Source organism: Corylus avellana, chromosome 2, assembly GCF_965113065.1.
Source record: "Corylus avellana chromosome 2, dhCorAvel1.hap1.2, whole genome shotgun sequence".
Classification (NCBI taxonomy): Eukaryota; Viridiplantae; Streptophyta; class Magnoliopsida; order Fagales; family Betulaceae; genus Corylus; species Corylus avellana.
In genome coordinates, this window is record NC_142491.1 from 23,474,564 (window position 1) to 23,492,562 (window position 17,999).

General features: G+C 37.7%; 1 protein-coding gene and 1 pseudogene across 1 annotated transcript; both read right to left on the reverse strand.

The window, feature by feature from the left end:
* Positions 1-7,335: 7,335 nt before the first annotated feature.
* LOC148587521 (uncharacterized) lies at positions 7,336-8,584 on the reverse strand (annotated as a pseudogene).
* Positions 8,585-9,371: 787 nt separating this feature from the next.
* Positions 9,372-15,169, reverse strand: LOC148587522 (uncharacterized). Its single transcript, XM_088512658.1, has 7 exons — positions 15,087-15,169; positions 13,756-14,008; positions 12,439-13,549; positions 11,593-11,709; positions 10,736-11,295; positions 9,737-9,979; positions 9,372-9,641 (listed from the first exon to the last, which is right to left on the reverse strand). Exons 1-7 carry the CDS (start codon positions 15,167-15,169, stop codon positions 9,372-9,374), a joined length of 2,637 nt encoding a protein of 878 aa, XP_088368784.1.
* Positions 15,170-17,999: the final 2,830 nt, after the last annotated feature.

The window sequence follows — 17,999 nt, forward strand, 5'->3', positions numbered from 1 at the left end:
AACTATCAAAAAATTTCATTGTCCCTCCCCAAGGCCCAAAAAAAATCTAAAAAAATTTCAATAAGACCAAAATATTTCCTTAAAAATTTGAAAAATAAAAAACAAAAATTACAAAAAAATAAAAATAAAAACAAAAATTTAGGAAAGATACTAGAATGATATATAATAGGAAAAGCAGAGGAAACAAATGTATTTAAACATCTGAGCATAGAACTAAACGAACAAAATAACTTACTAAATAAATTCCAAATCATTCCTAGCTCTTACAAATTTCAAAGTCTAATACTTTTCCTTTGGTGGAAGCTTACGAGTCGCAGTAAATTTGTTCAAATCTCCTTAATTTGATTACGATCTCAATATATGATTACAATCAACCCTACCAAATAGATAATATTTCAATATCAACCTAATTATGGAATATATGAAAAATATAATAAATTTTTTATATATTCTAACATCATTATTATCTCAATGAGAATAACTTTTATAGGGTCTTGGCATAAACCAAGGTCTTTGTAAACCTCTAATAAAAAGGCGACACATCAGCGTGAAATACTGTAACAAAAATATGGTGTTCTACCTAATTTTTTTTTAGAATACTTAAAACAAAACACCTTCTAGAATAACATTTTCATATTTTTTTCCAAAACCACTCTAGCCACCAACCTGCTGCCGAAGATGCCGCTGGAGACGACGCCGGCCGGGTAAGAACCAAGCTCTTCCTCCCTCTCTCCGGTGCCCCTCTCTCTCACTGGCGGCAGTAGAGAAAAAAAAATTTTCTTTGCAAATTTTTCTTTACTGTCGAGCAACAAAGAACAAAGAAAATTTTCTCTGTTGCTCGGCAGCAGAGAAATTTTTTTTTTCTCTGCTGCCTTTTTTCTCTACTGTCGGGCAACAATAGAGAACAGAGAAAAATTTGTCAGGCAACAGAGAAAAATTTTTTTTATATTTTTTTTCTCTATTCTTTGTTGCCCAGCAACAGAGAAAAATTTTTTCTCTGCTGCCGGGCAATAGAAATTTTTTTTTTTCTCTGTTCTCTATTGCCCGGCAGCAGAGAAAAAAAATTTTTCTCTAATGCCTCCGGTGAGAGAGAGGGGCGCCGAAGAGAGGGAGGAGGAGCTTGGTTCTTACCCGACGGTAGGTTGGTGGTTGAGGTGGTTTTCGAGAAAAATATGAAAAGGTTATTTTAGAAGGTGTTTTGTTGTAGGTATTCTAGAAAAAAGATTAGGTGGAGCACCATAGTTTTGTTATGGTGTTTCACGCTGATGTGTCGTCTTCTCATTAGAGGGCACAAATGCCTTGATTTGTGTCAAGACCCTATAAAAGTTAGTTTGTTCTCTGTGCTCTAATGCCGCCGGTGAGAGAGAGGGGCGCCGAAGAGAGGGAGGAGGAGCTTGGTTCTTACCCGGCCCGCATTGTCTCCGGCAGCAGGTTGGTGGCTGGAGTGGTTTTGGAGAAAAAAATGAAAATGTTATTTTAGAAGGTGTTTTGTTTAGGTATTCTAAAAAAATATTAGGAAGAACACCATATTTTTGTTATAGTGTTTCACACTGATGTGTCGCCTTCTTATTGGAGGGTACAAAGACCTTAATTTGTGTCAAGACCCCATAAAAGTTATTCTCTTCTCGTTATTCCCAAGAAAGAGAGAATCGAATTCTTTATTATTATTATAACTAAAGATTTGTTGAGCACTTTGAGCAATAAATCTTTAACAATTTTACTGAATCAAATGTTAAAGCATTTTTTTACTGCAAAAGTTAATCAAAATAATTTTTTAACCATTTTATTGAGTCGAATGTGAATTCAAATTAAGCACGTGCCAGGCTACCACGACGCATAATCTTGTTTGAAATTGGTCCAATGCGTCAATGCGTCAATATTGAGCACTTTCCCGTCCGCTGATTGGCCAATCTTCATATCTTTCTTGGATTCAACGACTTTGGGCATATATGAATATTGCTTGGATTAAATTATTGCCACTAGTTTGGACTAACTAAATTTTACAAGCCATTTAGTTGAGTGTATGATTGGTCTAAAAGTAAGAGTATTTCCTAGTGATTCCCGCCAGAAAAAAAAATATTAATGGTTTGCCTTGTAAGCACACTCCCAAATTGGCTTCCAAGTAATTATGTGGTTGATAACTATTTGAGATTAAGAACCATATTAGTAATCATTGCAAAGATATGGAGGTAAGTGAATAATTTTTTTTTTTTATCTTAGAGGTAGGACAATGACCATTTCCATTTCAATTGAAATTGAGGTTTTTGATGATACAAATATTCTTTGCAATCTCAATTTCACACACTGTATAGATTTCTAGCTTTCGTTGTCAATCCAAAACAACATACAACCATTACAATAGGTCGAGATCTTCTCATATCCGAGCCCTATCTCCCTTATCTACTTGTTTGTGTCATGTGTGTTTAGGCAACTACAATTCTTGTGGAAGCAAATCATTGGAAAATCTAAGCAACTAAATAAATTAGGTGTTACTCTGTCCTGCCCACCCATACACTTCAAATGATATAGACCTACAATAGCACTAAACATATTGTGTTTTGTGCGCACTTCATATAGTGATTTATCGTATCTTTTAACAAAGGAAAAATTACATTTTAGCCCCTCAAAATTTTACCTGATTTGCAATTTGACCTTCAATGTATATCTTTTTATTCTCCTAAAGTTGATATGACTTTTAAAATTACCATTGAATCGAAATCTTATAATGATTAATCCCAAATTCAATGACAATTTTGAAAGGTATGTCAACTTTAAAAAAATAAAAAGAAGTTAAAAGGTATGCCAACGTTTGCTTGAGGGTTTTTTTAACCTTGAAGCAAACATTTGCAGTTGTTTAATTTTTGATGCCATTTAAGCCTTTTAAGGATAGGGGAATTAATGGAATCAAGATCCATGGCAACTTACAAATTACAATTCCGTCAGATCAAATTAAAATTGAGAAACTAATTAGTAAACATCATTAGATGACAACAATTAACATCCCAATCTAAACAAATGGCTAATCCAACTTAATTATGTTATTTACCTTGGCATGAGCGATATGTTGATACCATTTGGTTTCCGATGAAAGTGTTGGGGAGAATGGCGATAAAACGGTTTGAGAGTTTTTACCATGAGTACAATAATATACATATTTGAACACTATTTTAGCTCAAAAGCCTAAGGGTTTGGGTCCATTTAAGTATATTAACTACTCTATTTTTTTTTTTTAATACTTTCTCAACGTGAGATTTAACACTCACAAGTGTATTCACAATAGAAAGCAGGTTAAAACAAGGCCAGAGAATACAAGACAACACATATATCCTAGAAGATTCTTAAAGTAACTTCAAGACCATGCTACTTCAAAGTCCAAGACCTGGGTCCTAAATAAAATTCTACAGACCCCTTAAATTACCACTAAATTGATAATCTCTCTCCAAATTTTAATTGAGATAATGTCCACAAAAATGCCAAACAAACAAATAAATCAGAAACTAAGGTGTAGAAATTTAAAGTACGATCGTTGCTTTCGAGCTTTGATGTCCAAGTTTTATTTTGCCTTTATATTTTCCTCAATAATTCATAATATTTCCAACAATATTGGTTGAGTGGAAATAAATGAAACTCACTTTATTGCCGGTATTTCTACTTGGAAAAACAGACTTTTCGAATTACACATGCAGGATTATTGCTTGCCCTGGAGTTGGCAGTAGAACTATTAATACAAGACCCATGGAGCAAAAGGCTTTTGATTGTTGTAGTCCAGGTTGTTCCCGTAGCCGAGTCCCATGATGTCACAATACTTCTTATAGAACCCGATCCTATTATCTACGCTATCATCACAACCATGTCCGATCCCACCGTTGATTATGTTGGTGATGTCACCGTAGCTTGGGACCCAATTAGCTGACCTGTCCTCAGCGGATGGGGTCCATCTGTAAATATATGTGAAAGTGCTTAGGTTTTCAATACCCAGCAGCACATCATACGTATATTATTTATAGAGTATAGAGTTTGTAATTATCTTGGTATCTATGCAATGACTACATCTCTAACTCTAGGAGTAGATAATATAATATTTAAACTATATCTAATCTAGCTAACAGATATGAACTAGTCTAAGAATTATAATACAATGTAAACTCTTATGAGATAAATATTATCTCCTTCTATATCTAGATTCCTCTTGTGGTTTATCTTGTACATGACTTTGATCTTTATCTCTAACAGCCCCCCTCAAGCTTAGTGTTAAGAAATATAACTTGGAACAAGATTGAACAAAGACATGAAAATTAAGAGAATGAATTCTCATATATTATTCTGCATCTTTGAGCTATGTTTTATAGTACATTAAGGGGGACAAAATCCCATAAACTATGGACTAAGAAAAGGAAAATACAATTCAAATATAAAATCTAATAATGACATATAGGTGAGCTTCTATATACATGGAAACTAATTAAGAGAAATAAATGGTAGATAATCAAGGGAGGAATTTCAAGGAATCAAATCATATCTTAATACTACCCCTCAAGTTGGTGCATGAAGATCCGTAATGCCCAACTTGCTAAGGAAACTAAGAAAGTTGTCGCGGCCCAAAGCTTTAGTGAAAATATCGGCAAGCTGATGGCTAGCAGGGACATGAGCTGTAGAGATGATCTTAGCACAGAGTTTTTCACGGACAAGGTGGCAATCAATGTCGATATGCTTCGTTCGTTCGTGAAAAACAGGGTTGGCAGCAATGTGAAGGGCTGCTTTATTGTCACAAAAGAGCTTCATGGGTTGAGAATGAGGAACCCTGAGAGACTGAAGAAGCATCTTGAGCCAAAGGAGAGACAGTGGTTTGCTTCTTGGTTCTCCATGAGAAAGGGCTATTGCCAAGTGTAGTAAAATAGCCGGTGGTGGATCGACGAGTGATGGGGCAACTCGCCCAATCTGAATCTGAGTAACCATAAACTTGGAAGTCACAATCAGTAGGGAAAAAAAATACCTTTGCCAGGGGATGACTTGATATAGCGGAGAACTCTGATCGCAGCATCGTAGTGTGGCTGGCGTGGTTGATGCATAAACCGACTAAAAATGTTGACGGAATACACAATGTCGGGCCTAGTGATAGTGAGATAAAGCAAACGCCCCACAAGACGCCGATAAGGGCTAGGATCAAATAGGGGAGTACCTTCTTCATTTGTAAGCTTGAGATTTTGCTCCATTGGAAAGGTAGCTGGCCGAGCACCAAGATGACCACTATCACTGAGAATGTCCAAAGCATATTTTCGTTGATTAAGAAATATACCGGTTGGTGATCGAGCAACTTCGAGGCCCAAGAAATATTTTAAAGTGCCAAGATCTTTGATGCGAAACTTTTGGGCTAATAAGTCTTTGAGTTTGCTAATGGAATCCAGATTATTACCAGCCACCAAGATGTCATCAACATAAACAAGAACTATTGTGAAAGAAGGGCCTTGTGACTTAGTGAATAGAAAGTGGTCAGCTGAAGATTGTTGAAAACCAACAGCAACAAGGACAGAAGAAAATTTGGAAAACCAATTGTGAGAGGCTTGTTTAAGCCCGTAAAGTGATTTGTTGAGACAACAGACTCGATTCTCCCCCTTCTTGCAAAAACCGGGTGGAAGGGTCATGTAGACCTCTTCATCAAGGTCTCCATGCAGGAAAGCATTATGAACATCCAGCTGATGGAGAGACCAATGACAGGCTGCAGCAATGGCAAGGACACAACGAACAATGACAAGCTTGGCAATAGGTGCAAAGGTATCATGATAATCGAGCCCTTAAATTTGAGTATAGCCTTTAGCCACAAGGCGGGCTTTGTACCTTTCAATGGTGACATCTGCTCGAAGCTTGGTCTTAAAGACCCATTTACAACCGATGGGTCGTTTGCCAGATGGTAAGGCTTGAAGTGTCCAAGTGTGATTTGCCTCCAAGGCTTGAATTTCAGAAGCCATGCCATCCCGCCAATGTGAGTGTTGGACCGCTTGTGTATAATTGATGGGATCTTTATGGTTAGACAAAGCAGATAAAAAAGCCAAGTGTTTGGGGTGAAAACGATCATATGAAAGAAAATGAGAAAGAGAATGGACCATACCTGCTGAGTGCTGATGAGGGGAAGTCGTGATGGACTTGTTAGGTAAAGGAGCACAAATGAAATCCTTCAAATAGGTAGGTCGGGAGATGGTGCGTTGAGGCTGAGTGGGGATGGGTGGTGGTGTGGGTGAAGGCGCAGGAGGGGTAGGAGGACGAGATGAGTCAATTAGGTCGGTGGGACTAGGAACAGAAATGAATGTTGAAGTGGTTGGAGTAGATGGGTTAGGGAGAGAAAGATCCATAGAGGGTAAAGGGATAACAGGTGCATTTGGAGAAGGGGAATGATGCTGGAATGGAAAAACATTCTCAACGAAAGTTACATCTCGATATATAAAGATTTTCTTAGTAGTTAGATCATATACTCGGTATGCTTTATGACCAAACGGATAACCAAGGAAGATGCATTTGGAGGCACGGGGTGAGAATTTGTCGCGAGATGAACGAAGAGTTTGTGCATAGCAAAGGCAGCCAAACACCCGAAGATGATGATATTCGGGAGGGGTATTGAAAAGGAGTTCATAGGGGGATTTGTTTCCAAGGCTAGCAGAGGTGATTCTATTGATGAGATATGTGGCAGTCAAAATACACTCACCCCAAAAAGAGATGGGAAGATGGGCTTGGAAGCGTAAGCACCGTGCAACATTAAGTAGGTGTCGATGCTTATGCTCTGCAACTCCATTTTGTTGGGGCGTTTCCACACAAGTGCGCTCATGGATTATACCTTCATTGTGGAAGAATTGTTGGATGTGGTGTGATAGAAATTCTTGCCCTTTGTAAGTTCGAATGTGTCTAACTGGGTAGGAAAATTGATTTTTGATGAGAAGGCAAAAATGCTTTAAGCAGGAATAAGTTTCAGATTTGAAACGCATAAGATATACCCAAGTGTTGCATGAATAATCATCAGCAATATTCAAAAAATAATGGGCACCTATGTGTGAAGGAGTAGGATAACCTCTCCAAATGTCACAATATATTCGAGAAAAAATGGCAGTGCTTTTATTGTGATTCAATGAAAAAGGGAGACGAGTATGTTTAGCTCGTTGGCATACATCACAGTGAGAACAAGAATTAGGAATAGAAATGAATTTATTCATGCCGGATGGAGATGGATGTCCCAGATGTTGGTGCCACAAAGAGAAGTCAAGATTCTGTTGGGATTGCATGGCAGATGGAATTGCAGAGGAAAGTGGTGTTGCAGATGCCTTGTAGTAGTATAGTCCATCACGAAGTTCACCCATTCCAATCAGCTTCCTCGTGGCTAGGTCCTGGAAGACACAAAAAGTGGAGAAAAAATAGCAACACAATTTAGAGCACAAGTGATTTTGCTAATAGAAGGAGATTAAACTTAAAATCAGGGACGTATAAAACATTGGTTATAGTGACAGTGGGGGATAATTTGACAAAGCCAATGTGAGTGATAGGAACAACTTCACCTGTTGGAAGTTTAATGGGGCTAGCATTGCTGACTTCTTGAGAAGTCTCAAGGATGGATGGAATAGAGGTCATGTGATCGGATGCTCTACTATCAATGACCCAATCAGAGGAATGTGAAGGTGGAATTAAATTACAAGAGGGAGATAGGATATTACCAGCAAGGTTGGCTGAAGGAGTGGGCGAGAGAAGATCCATCAATTGGCGGAACTATTCAGTGAAGAGACCTGGTATTGAACTTTCATTGGTATGAGATGTTCCTGGTTTTGTAGAGACATGATGAGTAACATAAGGAGAGGATCCTTTTGGATGGCTGGACTTTTGATTGCTGCGAAAATGATCCCAATTGAGTGGATACCCTACGAGCTTATAGCAGACATCTTTCCAATGTCCAAGAGCTCCACAGTGATCGCATTTTGGCCCACCACGTCCTCTGCCTCATGATTCATTTGGACGAGATTGTGAGAAATTTCGATTTGCTGCCATGGCATAGAATCAGAATTGGATGTAGGGAGGTGGAGCAATCTCTGTTTTCTTCTTGATGGATAATGGAATAAACTTTGCCAATGTTGGGAAGAGGATCTATAGCAAGAATCTGACTGCGGATGGAAGCATATGATTCGTTCAATCCCATAAGGAACTGAAAGACACATTCAACTTCTTGCATTTGGTTGAGTTCTCGCAAGGCACCACAAGAGCATTCTGGGTTGGTTGTGAGTGTATTTAACTCATCCCAATATGATTTGATAATGTTATAGTAGGCAGCAATTGACATATGATCTTGGCTCAAGGTAGATATATCTCTTTTTAATTTAAAGATTCGGGGATTATTACCTTGAGAGAAACGTTCTTCTAAGTCGATCCATACCTCTCGAGGATTGTTGCAGTAGATGACACTGTTGACGAGCAATTTATCAATGGAGTTAAGGATCCATGATAGCACCACATCATTACATCTTTCCCACATAGGAAGGTCAGTGGAGTTGGCTAGTGGTCGAGTAAGAGAACCATCTACAAAGCCAAATTTGTTTTTGGCATTTAAGGCCATTTTCATGGCTCACTTCCAGGTGATGTAGTTGTTGCCGGTGAGAGGGGTAGAACACAAAATTGCTCCTGAATGATTAGCAGAATGGAGATAATATGGAGAAGATTGAAGAGAAACATCACTAGTTGTTGTGTGAGGTGTTTTGTTGTTCAAGGGTGTATGACCCTCCACATTTGTGTGTGACTCGGACATGTTGATGGAAAAAAAAAATGGAAATCAGAGATGCTCTGATACCATGTTAAGAAATATAACTTGGAACAAGATTGAACGAAGACATGAAACGAGAGTGAATTCTCATATATTATTCTGCATCTTTGAGCTATGTTTTATAGTACATTAAGGGGGACAAAATCCCATAAACCATGGACTAAGAAAAGGAAAATACAATTCAAATATAAAATCTAATAATGACATACAGGTGAGCTTCTATATACATGGAAACTAATTAAGAGAAATAAATGGTAGATAATCAAGGGAGGAATTTCAAGGAATCAAATCATATCTTAATACTTAGGGGAGGTGCAATCACTGTCAGGTTGTCACGCAGCATGCAAACTTGAGCAGATGTGAGACCTTTGGTGAAGACATCGGCTAGTTGATCATGTGTGGAGAGATACTTAACAAGAATATCCTTGTTTACTACCTTTTCATGAGTGAAGTGATAATCGATTTCGATATGCTTCGTACGACCATGATAGACAGGATTAGATGCGAGAGCAAGAGCACCTATATTGTCACACCACAATGTAGGAGGAGCTGGAAGTGAAATACGAAGATCCTTGAGCAACATTCAGAGCCAATTGACCTCAACAGTGGCAATGGCCATAGCACGATACTCAGCCTCTATACTACAACGAGCAACCACTGATTGTTTCTTGGCACACCAAGACACTAGACAAGGACCAAGAAAAATACCAAAGCCTGTAGTAGAACGACGACTATCAGGATCACCAGCCCAATCCAAGCCACAAAATGCCTCTAAGCAAAGAGAACCCTTCCAGAAATACAAACCATGATCCACACTTCCTTTGAGATAGCGTAAAACCCTCTTAGCTGCCACCTAGTGAACAGTGGTTGGGGAGTGCATGAATTGACATAGTTGATTTACTAGGTAGGAGAGATCTGGTCTAATGATAGTGCAGTATTGTAAGGCACCAATGACTTGGCGATAGATGGCAACGTCAGCCTCAGGGAGTGGATCACATCTGTTGCTGAGAGTTTAGAACCAGATATAATAAGTGCAGCATATGGCTTAGCACCCATCATTTTTGACTTGTGCAATAAGTGTATGATGTATTTGGACTGTCGGATATGTAACCCAGTAGAATCACGAGTGGCTTGCATCCCAAGGAAGTAGTCAAGATTGCCTAGATCTTTCATAGCAAAAACACTTTGCAGCTAATTGATGATAGAGAAGATGGCAGCTGTATTGGTCCCTGTAATCAAAATGTCATCCACATATACTAATACATATAAGGTTGCATTAGTAGAGTGATAAATAAAAAGAAATGTATCCACTGCCTAGGAGAAAAATCCAATATCAAACAAAGCTTGAGAGAGATGATTAAACCAGGCCCGAGGTGCTTGTTTAAGACCATATATAGCCTTATGTAAATAACAAACAAAATTAGGACGAGAGGCATCCACAAAGCCACAGGGTTGTTCAATAAAAACATTCTCCGTGAGATGACCATGTAGGAATGCATTTGAAACATCTAACTGACGGATGCACCAATCAAAGTGAACAGCCGAGGTTAAAACCACACGTATGGTAGAAGGCTTGATGATAAGGTTGAATGTCTTTCTAAAATCAACCCCACTCCTCTGATCAAAACCCTTTGCAACAAGCCGTGCTTTGAATCTCTCTATGGAACCATCTTGTTTACATTTTACCTTGTAGACCCATTTATTGCGAACAATATTTTGATGTAGAGGTCATGGACATAAAGACCAAGTGCCATTAGTAAGAAGGGCATCAAACTCATTTCCCAAAGCAGCTCTCCATTCAGGGGACGCTATTGCTTGTGTGTAACAACTCGGTTCTTTAAATTGTATAACACTGGACAAGGCTAAGAGAGGGTGTTTGGGGGAGTAAAGAGTTGTGTAGTCAGGAAATGTTTTTGGCTTGAGGTGTCCTGTCTTTGTACAAGTTACCATTGGGTGAGAGGGGAGTGGACCTATGGGTATTGAAGAGGACTGGTCATGGACACGATTTGCATGGTCACGGGTAGGTGCAATGTTGGAAGGGGAGTTGGAAGAGACACATGCATTGTCAAAGGTGGGTGCTTGTCCATGAGGTTGTGTATGGGTAGTTGGGTCATTGTCATGAGGTGGTACATGAGTAGGTGGGTCATTGTCATGAGGTGGTGCATGGGTAGGTGGGTTTTTGTCTTGAGGTGCAAGCAATGACACAGATGTGTCAAGGTTATGTTCAATGTTGGAAGAAGAGATGAAAGGGACACATGCATGGTCACTGGTGGATTCTTGTCCATGAGGTTGTACATGGGTAGGTTGTGCAGTAGATAAGGTTAAAGGTGAATTAGAGACAATAGAAACAGTGGGTATAGCAGTAGGTGTGGTGTCGTGTTGTGAAGCAGTTGATGCGGAATTAATACGATCAAAAGGTATAGAAGAAGAGATACCTGATGGGCATGCTGGAACAGGTAGAGACAAAGGGACCTCCACTTTTGCTGGGAAACTTTTCTCATCGAAGACTACATGCCATGTGATAAAGATTTTGTTAGTAATAGGATCAAGACAATGGTAACCCTTGTAATTGGAACCATATCCTAAGAAAATGCATTTTTTGCTTCGGAACATTAACTTATGAGAGGTGTAAGGCCGAAGTAGGGGATAACAAGAACAACCAAAGGTTCTAAGGATAGAGTAATCAGGTTCTTGATGATATAAAATAGAATATGGTGAACAATTTTTAAGCAAAAGGGTAGGGAGTCTATTAATTAAAAATATGGTAGTTAAAAATGACTCGACCTAAAAAACTTTAGGCAAACCAGATTGGGCTAACATAGCAAGACCCATCTCCACAACATGGCGATGTTTTCCTTCCGCAAGCCCATTCTGTTGAGCTGTGTAAGGACAACTGATACGATGGCTAATACCGTTGGATTCTAGAATAGATTTAAATTTATGAGAAACAAATTCACCACCACCATCCTATTGCAATTGTTTAATGTGGGATGAAAATAAATTTTCTACTAACGTTTTGAATTTCATAAAAGAAACTAATACATCAAATTTGGATTGTAAGGGATACAACCAAGAATACCTAGAGAAATCATCTATAAAAATAACATAGTACTTGAAACCTTCTAAAGAGACAATAGGGGAACTCTAAACGTCAGTGTGAATCAACTGCAGTGGTTCAGAGGAAACCCTTGAAGATAAAGAAAACGGAAGTTGTTTGCTTTTGCCAAGTTGGCAGGGCTCACAAAACTCTGTAGTATGTAGAGATCCAGAAATTGGTAAGTGATTGTGACTAAGAATGTAACGAACGACTGAAGATGATGGATGATCAAGTCTTGAATGCCACATACTAGTAGAAGCTTTTACACCAAGCATGGCTATGTGAAGTCGGGATTTATTGAGAGTAGCCTTGGTAGCTTTGATAGGATAGAGGCCACCTTCACTCTGACCGTTCAGCAGGGTTTGGCCCGTTTGATTGTCCTTTATGAAAAAATGAGAACCAGTTAATATAAAGAAACAATTATTATCTTTACAAAACTGATTAATGGACAAGAGATTGGCAATTGCCGTAGGACAATGAAAAACTTAAGATAAATAGAATGTAGTAGTGGGTGTTTGAAAAGAGAGAGAACCAGTGTTTTTAATTTGCAAACCAGAGCCGTTACCCACGGCAATAGAGTCTAACCCAACATAAGGTTCGGGAAACTGGAGTTTGTCAATTGATGGAGTGAGATACATATTAGTAGCATTGTCTGCAAACCATGGAGAATCATCATCAGGTTGGGTAGTAGCATGGGCAGCCATAGCAGCTAGTTGTGCTGGAGGGTTACGGCCTTGGTAGGCATAGTCCATGCGATGAAAACAGTCGAGAGCTTGATGACTAATCTTCCCACAAATTTGGCAAGGTAGCCAAGAAATTGAAGGAGTAGGTGCAGCTTGTGTTGAGGGACCACGTGACACATGAGAACCAGCAGGATAATGAGGCTTCCGTGAAGAATTGTTGCGGAAAGGTGGTCTACGCTTCTTGGAGTAAGAGGATCCAGATGGTCCATTGGATAAGAAGGCCACTGACATGTCTGGTTGGATTTGTTGCTGTTGGGCATGTAGGAGATGTTCATAAGACAACAAATCTGTTTGAAAATTTGAAAAGTTTGGTGGTCCCACACGTGATGCATAGTTGAGTACAAATTGGTTATATGCAGAATGAAAACCTTTCATGAAATAATTGATGAAATCTTCATCAGGAACTGGTTGGTTGACAGTAACTAAATCATTAACCAGACGCTGGGCAGAGTCCATGAAAGCAGTGCACGTTTGGTTACCTTGTTTGAGTGTTTGCAGTTCACATTTGATCTGGGCAAGCCTAGTTCTTGAAGGAGAAGCAAATCTGGTCGCCAAAATTCGCCACACTTCATGAGAGGCATGGATGCCATAGACGGTGGACAATACAAACTCAGAGAGCATAGCATTGATCCAACCGAGAATAGATTGATCCTTCTTAACCCAAAGGAAATAAGCAGGATTAATTTGCTCTTCCTTATCGGAGGAGGTAGGGAGATGTGTTGGTGGGCATGGTTCTTTACCATCGTCGATACCCATCAAATCATTGGCCTTAAGAACAGGCTCAATTTGGGTTAACCACCGGATGTAGTTACCACAATCTAGTTTAATATAAACTAGATGAGACACGTTAGGGAACGTGTATGAAGCAGACGTCACTATGGAAGCCATTAGATCGAATAAGCGTGAGCTTTTAGAGAAGCTCTGATACCATGTAAATATATGTGAAAGTGCTTAAATTTTCAATACCCAGCAGCACTTCATACGTATATTATTTATAGAGTATAAAGTCTGTAATTATCTTGGTATCTATACAATGACTACGTCTCTAACTCTAGGAGTAGATGATATATATTTAAACTAAATCTAATCTAGCTAACATATATGAACTAGTGTAAGAATTATAATACAATGTAAACTCTTATGAGATAAATATTATCTCCTTCTATATCTAGATTCCTCTTGTGGTTTATCTTGTACATGACTTTGATCTTTATCTCTAACACCATGATGACATCGTGGCTTGATGGCTTGTTGGCCTGTGGGGTCATCCCTAACCAGATGGCTGTCTTGAATAATATTACGGGGTTTGTGGCTACCAGATCCCAATTGTTTATCAGGTCCGCTCCAATTGCTTTACCCGCTGCAACATAGTAGTAGTTGCTGATCAAGTCAAAAAGCAATACTCAAAAGTCAGCACCGACATAGTATGATGAATGTAAGGATATATAGAGTGATACTATAAAGAAGACTTTTTGTCTTTCTTTTTTTTTTTTTTTCTTAATTTTATTTATTTTTTTATCATTTCAAATGTAAATTACTATCATATCAAAATCTAATGATAATTCATTCCAAATTCAATAGTAATTTTTTTCTTTTTAGCATTACTAATATAGTTTGCATAGGTGAGTTCCCTTGCATTGCAAGTTGAGTATTTTTTTACCAGTCCAATTATGTCAAAATTGTCAAATTTTAAGCTCTTGAAATCTTATATATATATATATATATATATATATATATATATATATATATATTCATTTTTCACATGTCTTGACAAGGAGAGAAAAATGAGGAAGAGTGATTCGAACTAGTAATCTTCGCTTCATGAAGTATGACTCCCAGTCCATTGAGCTACCCCTTGGAAACTTAAAATCTTGCATCTAAATGGAGACCTTGCGGGAAAATCCTAAAGATAATCTCATGATTCTTTCAAATATATTTATATAAACAAAAGTCTAAATATGATACTCTTATTCCACCACAATCTCACTATGTTGACTTGCATTATGAATTGACCATTGCATTCCTTATTTATATATACGATATTTGACAATTTTTGACATTACAGTTAAACTCAAAACGAAATTAGCGCGTTAAGGTTGAGAGATTTACCCTATATATTTAATTAAATTGATTGAATTAATATTAACCTCAGTATGAACTGATTGAATCCGATGCACAAACACAAATTGCAAGCCTAATATATACGCCCACCTAAAGAGAGCATCAAGAACAGTTGCATGTAAACTAAATAGCTATTGTTGAAATAAAGAATAACTTCTATAGAGTCTTGGCACAAATCAAGGTCTTTGTGTCCTTCAATAAGAAGGCGACACATAAACGTGGAACACTATAAAAAAAATATGGTGTTCTACCTAATCTTTTTTTAGAATACCTAAAACAAAACACCTTCTAAAATAACATTTTCATATTTTTCACCAAAACCACTCCAGTCACCAACCTGCCGCCGGAGACGATGCTGGCCGGGTAAGAACCAAGCTCCTCCTCCCTCTCTCTGGTGCCCCTCTCTCTCACCGGCGGCATTAGAGAACAGAGAACAGACTAACTTCTATAGGGTCTTGGCACAAACTAAGGCCTTTGTGCCCTCTAATAAAAAGGTGACACATCAGCGTGAAACACTATAACAAAACTACGGTGTTCCACCTAATCTTTTTTTTAGAATACCTAAAACAAAACACCTTCTAAAATACCATTTTTATATTTTTCTCTAAAACCACCCCAACCACCAACCTGCCACCGGAGACAATGCCAGCCGGGTAAGAACCAAGCTCCTCCTCCCTCTCTCCGATGCCCCTCTCTCTCACCGGTGGCATTAGAGAATTTTTTTTTTCTCTGCTGCCGGGCAATAGAGAATAGAGAAAAAAAATTTTCTCTGTTGCCCGGCAGTGCTCAGAGAAAAAAAATTTTCTGAAAATTTTCTTTGTTCTCTGTTGCCAGGCAGTAGAGAAAAATTTGCAGAGAAATTTTTTTTTCTCTACTGTCGCCAGTGAGAGAGAGGGGCACCGGAGAGAGGGAGGAAGAGCTTGGCTCTTACCCTGTTGGCATCATCTCTGGCATCGTCTCTAGCGTCATCTCCAGTGGCATCTCCGGCGACGTCTCTGGCGGCAGGTTGGTGGCTAGAGTGGTTTTGGAGAAAAGTATGAAAATGTTATTCTATAAGGTGTTTTGTTTTAGGTATTCTAAAAAAAGATTAGGTAGAATACCATATTTTTGTTATAGTATTCCATGCTGATGTGTCGCCTTCTTATTGGAGGGCACAAAGACCTTGGTTTGTGCGAAGATCCTATAGAAGTTATTTTCTATGGCTAATCTATTTTATCTTTCATGTAATAAATGTGATTGTAACTAGGATTTAGTTAGATAGCATACAACGACATGGTGATGATAAGTGATTAGAACTCGTAACAACAACCAACTAAAACCAATGTCGTCTAATACTAAGTATAAATATAAAATATCAGAGAAAAAAAATAATGATACCGAGAAACAAAATATATATTAGAAACGATAAAAGAAAATAAGGAATAAAAGAAATACAAAACGAATGTGAGTCATATTTGTTAGTTTTGAATATTTTAAGATTCTACTAGGGGTTGACCAAGTGAGCACAGCCCACACAAAATTTTAAAGTTCTCCCTAAACCTTTCTATTTTATTTTATTTTTAAAATATACTTTAACACCAAAGCTATTTTATTCAACAATATCCTTCCACTCTTGAAAAAGGCTATATTCATTTTTTCTAATAGAATAGCCATTAATTCAGCGTATAAAAGCCTCATCATTTATGAAAAAATAAACAAATTGAACTTTAAGTTAGAACATGATCACTTTGTTTACATGGTGAAATATGATATATGTGTTGAAATAATGATGATGTGGAAATAATAGCGAAATTAATATAAAAAATAATACAAATAACTTTACGGATGGTTCGATGTTAGATATTTATGTTTATCACTCGAAATATTCCTGAGTACTACATTGTGCTTATTAATTTGATTTATCTACAAAATGCATGTTTTCGACAACGAAGTAAAAACGATCCTCCCATGGTCTCGACAAAAGTAGGTAAAACCCGAATTCACCATAAATGAATGCTTTCACAGAATAATTTGCAAGCCCATATCAACTTTTTAACGGATCACTTTTTCGCTGCTTTCAAAAGAAAATAGGGTCAGGCTACCAATTGAATATATAGCTGGACATCAATTTTCTTTAAATTAGATCGGTGGAAATTCCTCAAATCTAGTCTAATAAATTATCATGTATCTTTCTAACATGCGAGAGTCACGTTTCTTTTAATATTCTTAACAAAGTCTTACACGGTTAACTTCTCTTTTTTTCTAACAATTAAATGAAATTCTTTCTCTTGAACCTACAGATGAGTAAAAAATGTGAAGGCATTTACCAGATTTGGGTGTTTGAAAGACTGGCTTGAAATTCTCTACCGAATCGTCAATGGTCCACAAGACGAACCACTTGTTTAAAGAAACTGCTAAGTACATTGTTCTCTTGAGGACCCAGGTCGCACTCTTGAGTCTTGCATAGACTCGTTGACTTTTATGGGTCTAGTGGGATGAACAATGCTGTATTATGGTTAATATCCATTGTTAATGGAAAGAAAAAAATAGAGAGGGTATTATGGTTTTATTAGATTTTGCATGGTACGTTTGGTTGGAGAGAAAGTGGAACAAAATGTGGAAGGAAAGTTTGGAGCTTTTAATTAACTCTCTTTCTCAGTCTTCTTGGCATTCAAATGTGTTATTATCTTGATCTCTTTTGAAGCTAAATTTTCTTTTTTCTTTATTGGTCATGTCTTTCTCAGTCTTTTTTTTTTTTTGTTAGTATAATTCATCTGTATCAAGTGCCTCTCTCTTTTTCGCAATTTGTCATTTCTGTTTCGCGAATTAAGATTAAAGAGAGAGAAAGGGAGATGAACAGCTGAAAGAGAAATTCTTGGACTCCACAGTATGTCTAGGAGTAATGTTTCACATATTCCCATTTCCTTACACCCACTTCTTCACACTCAGGATTATAATTTAATAACAATCCATCACAAATTTAATAATAATTTTAAAAGCTATCTATGAATTTGAAGAAATGGGTGCAAGGAAGTGGGAGTATGTGTAGCATTATAAATTGTTGGATAGAGAGAATTTTATTTGCTAGAAGAAGAGAGGAGTTAACTGTGTCATTGTATGATGTGCCTCTCACATCATGCAATGACACACGGCAATTTGTTAGACTCGGTTAAAGGATATTTCTCAACTTAGTTTGAAGTAAATAAAACTGTCTTTTTAATTTTTATTAAATACCGGAATTAGTTGTCCAATTAATTAGCACTTGGATTGC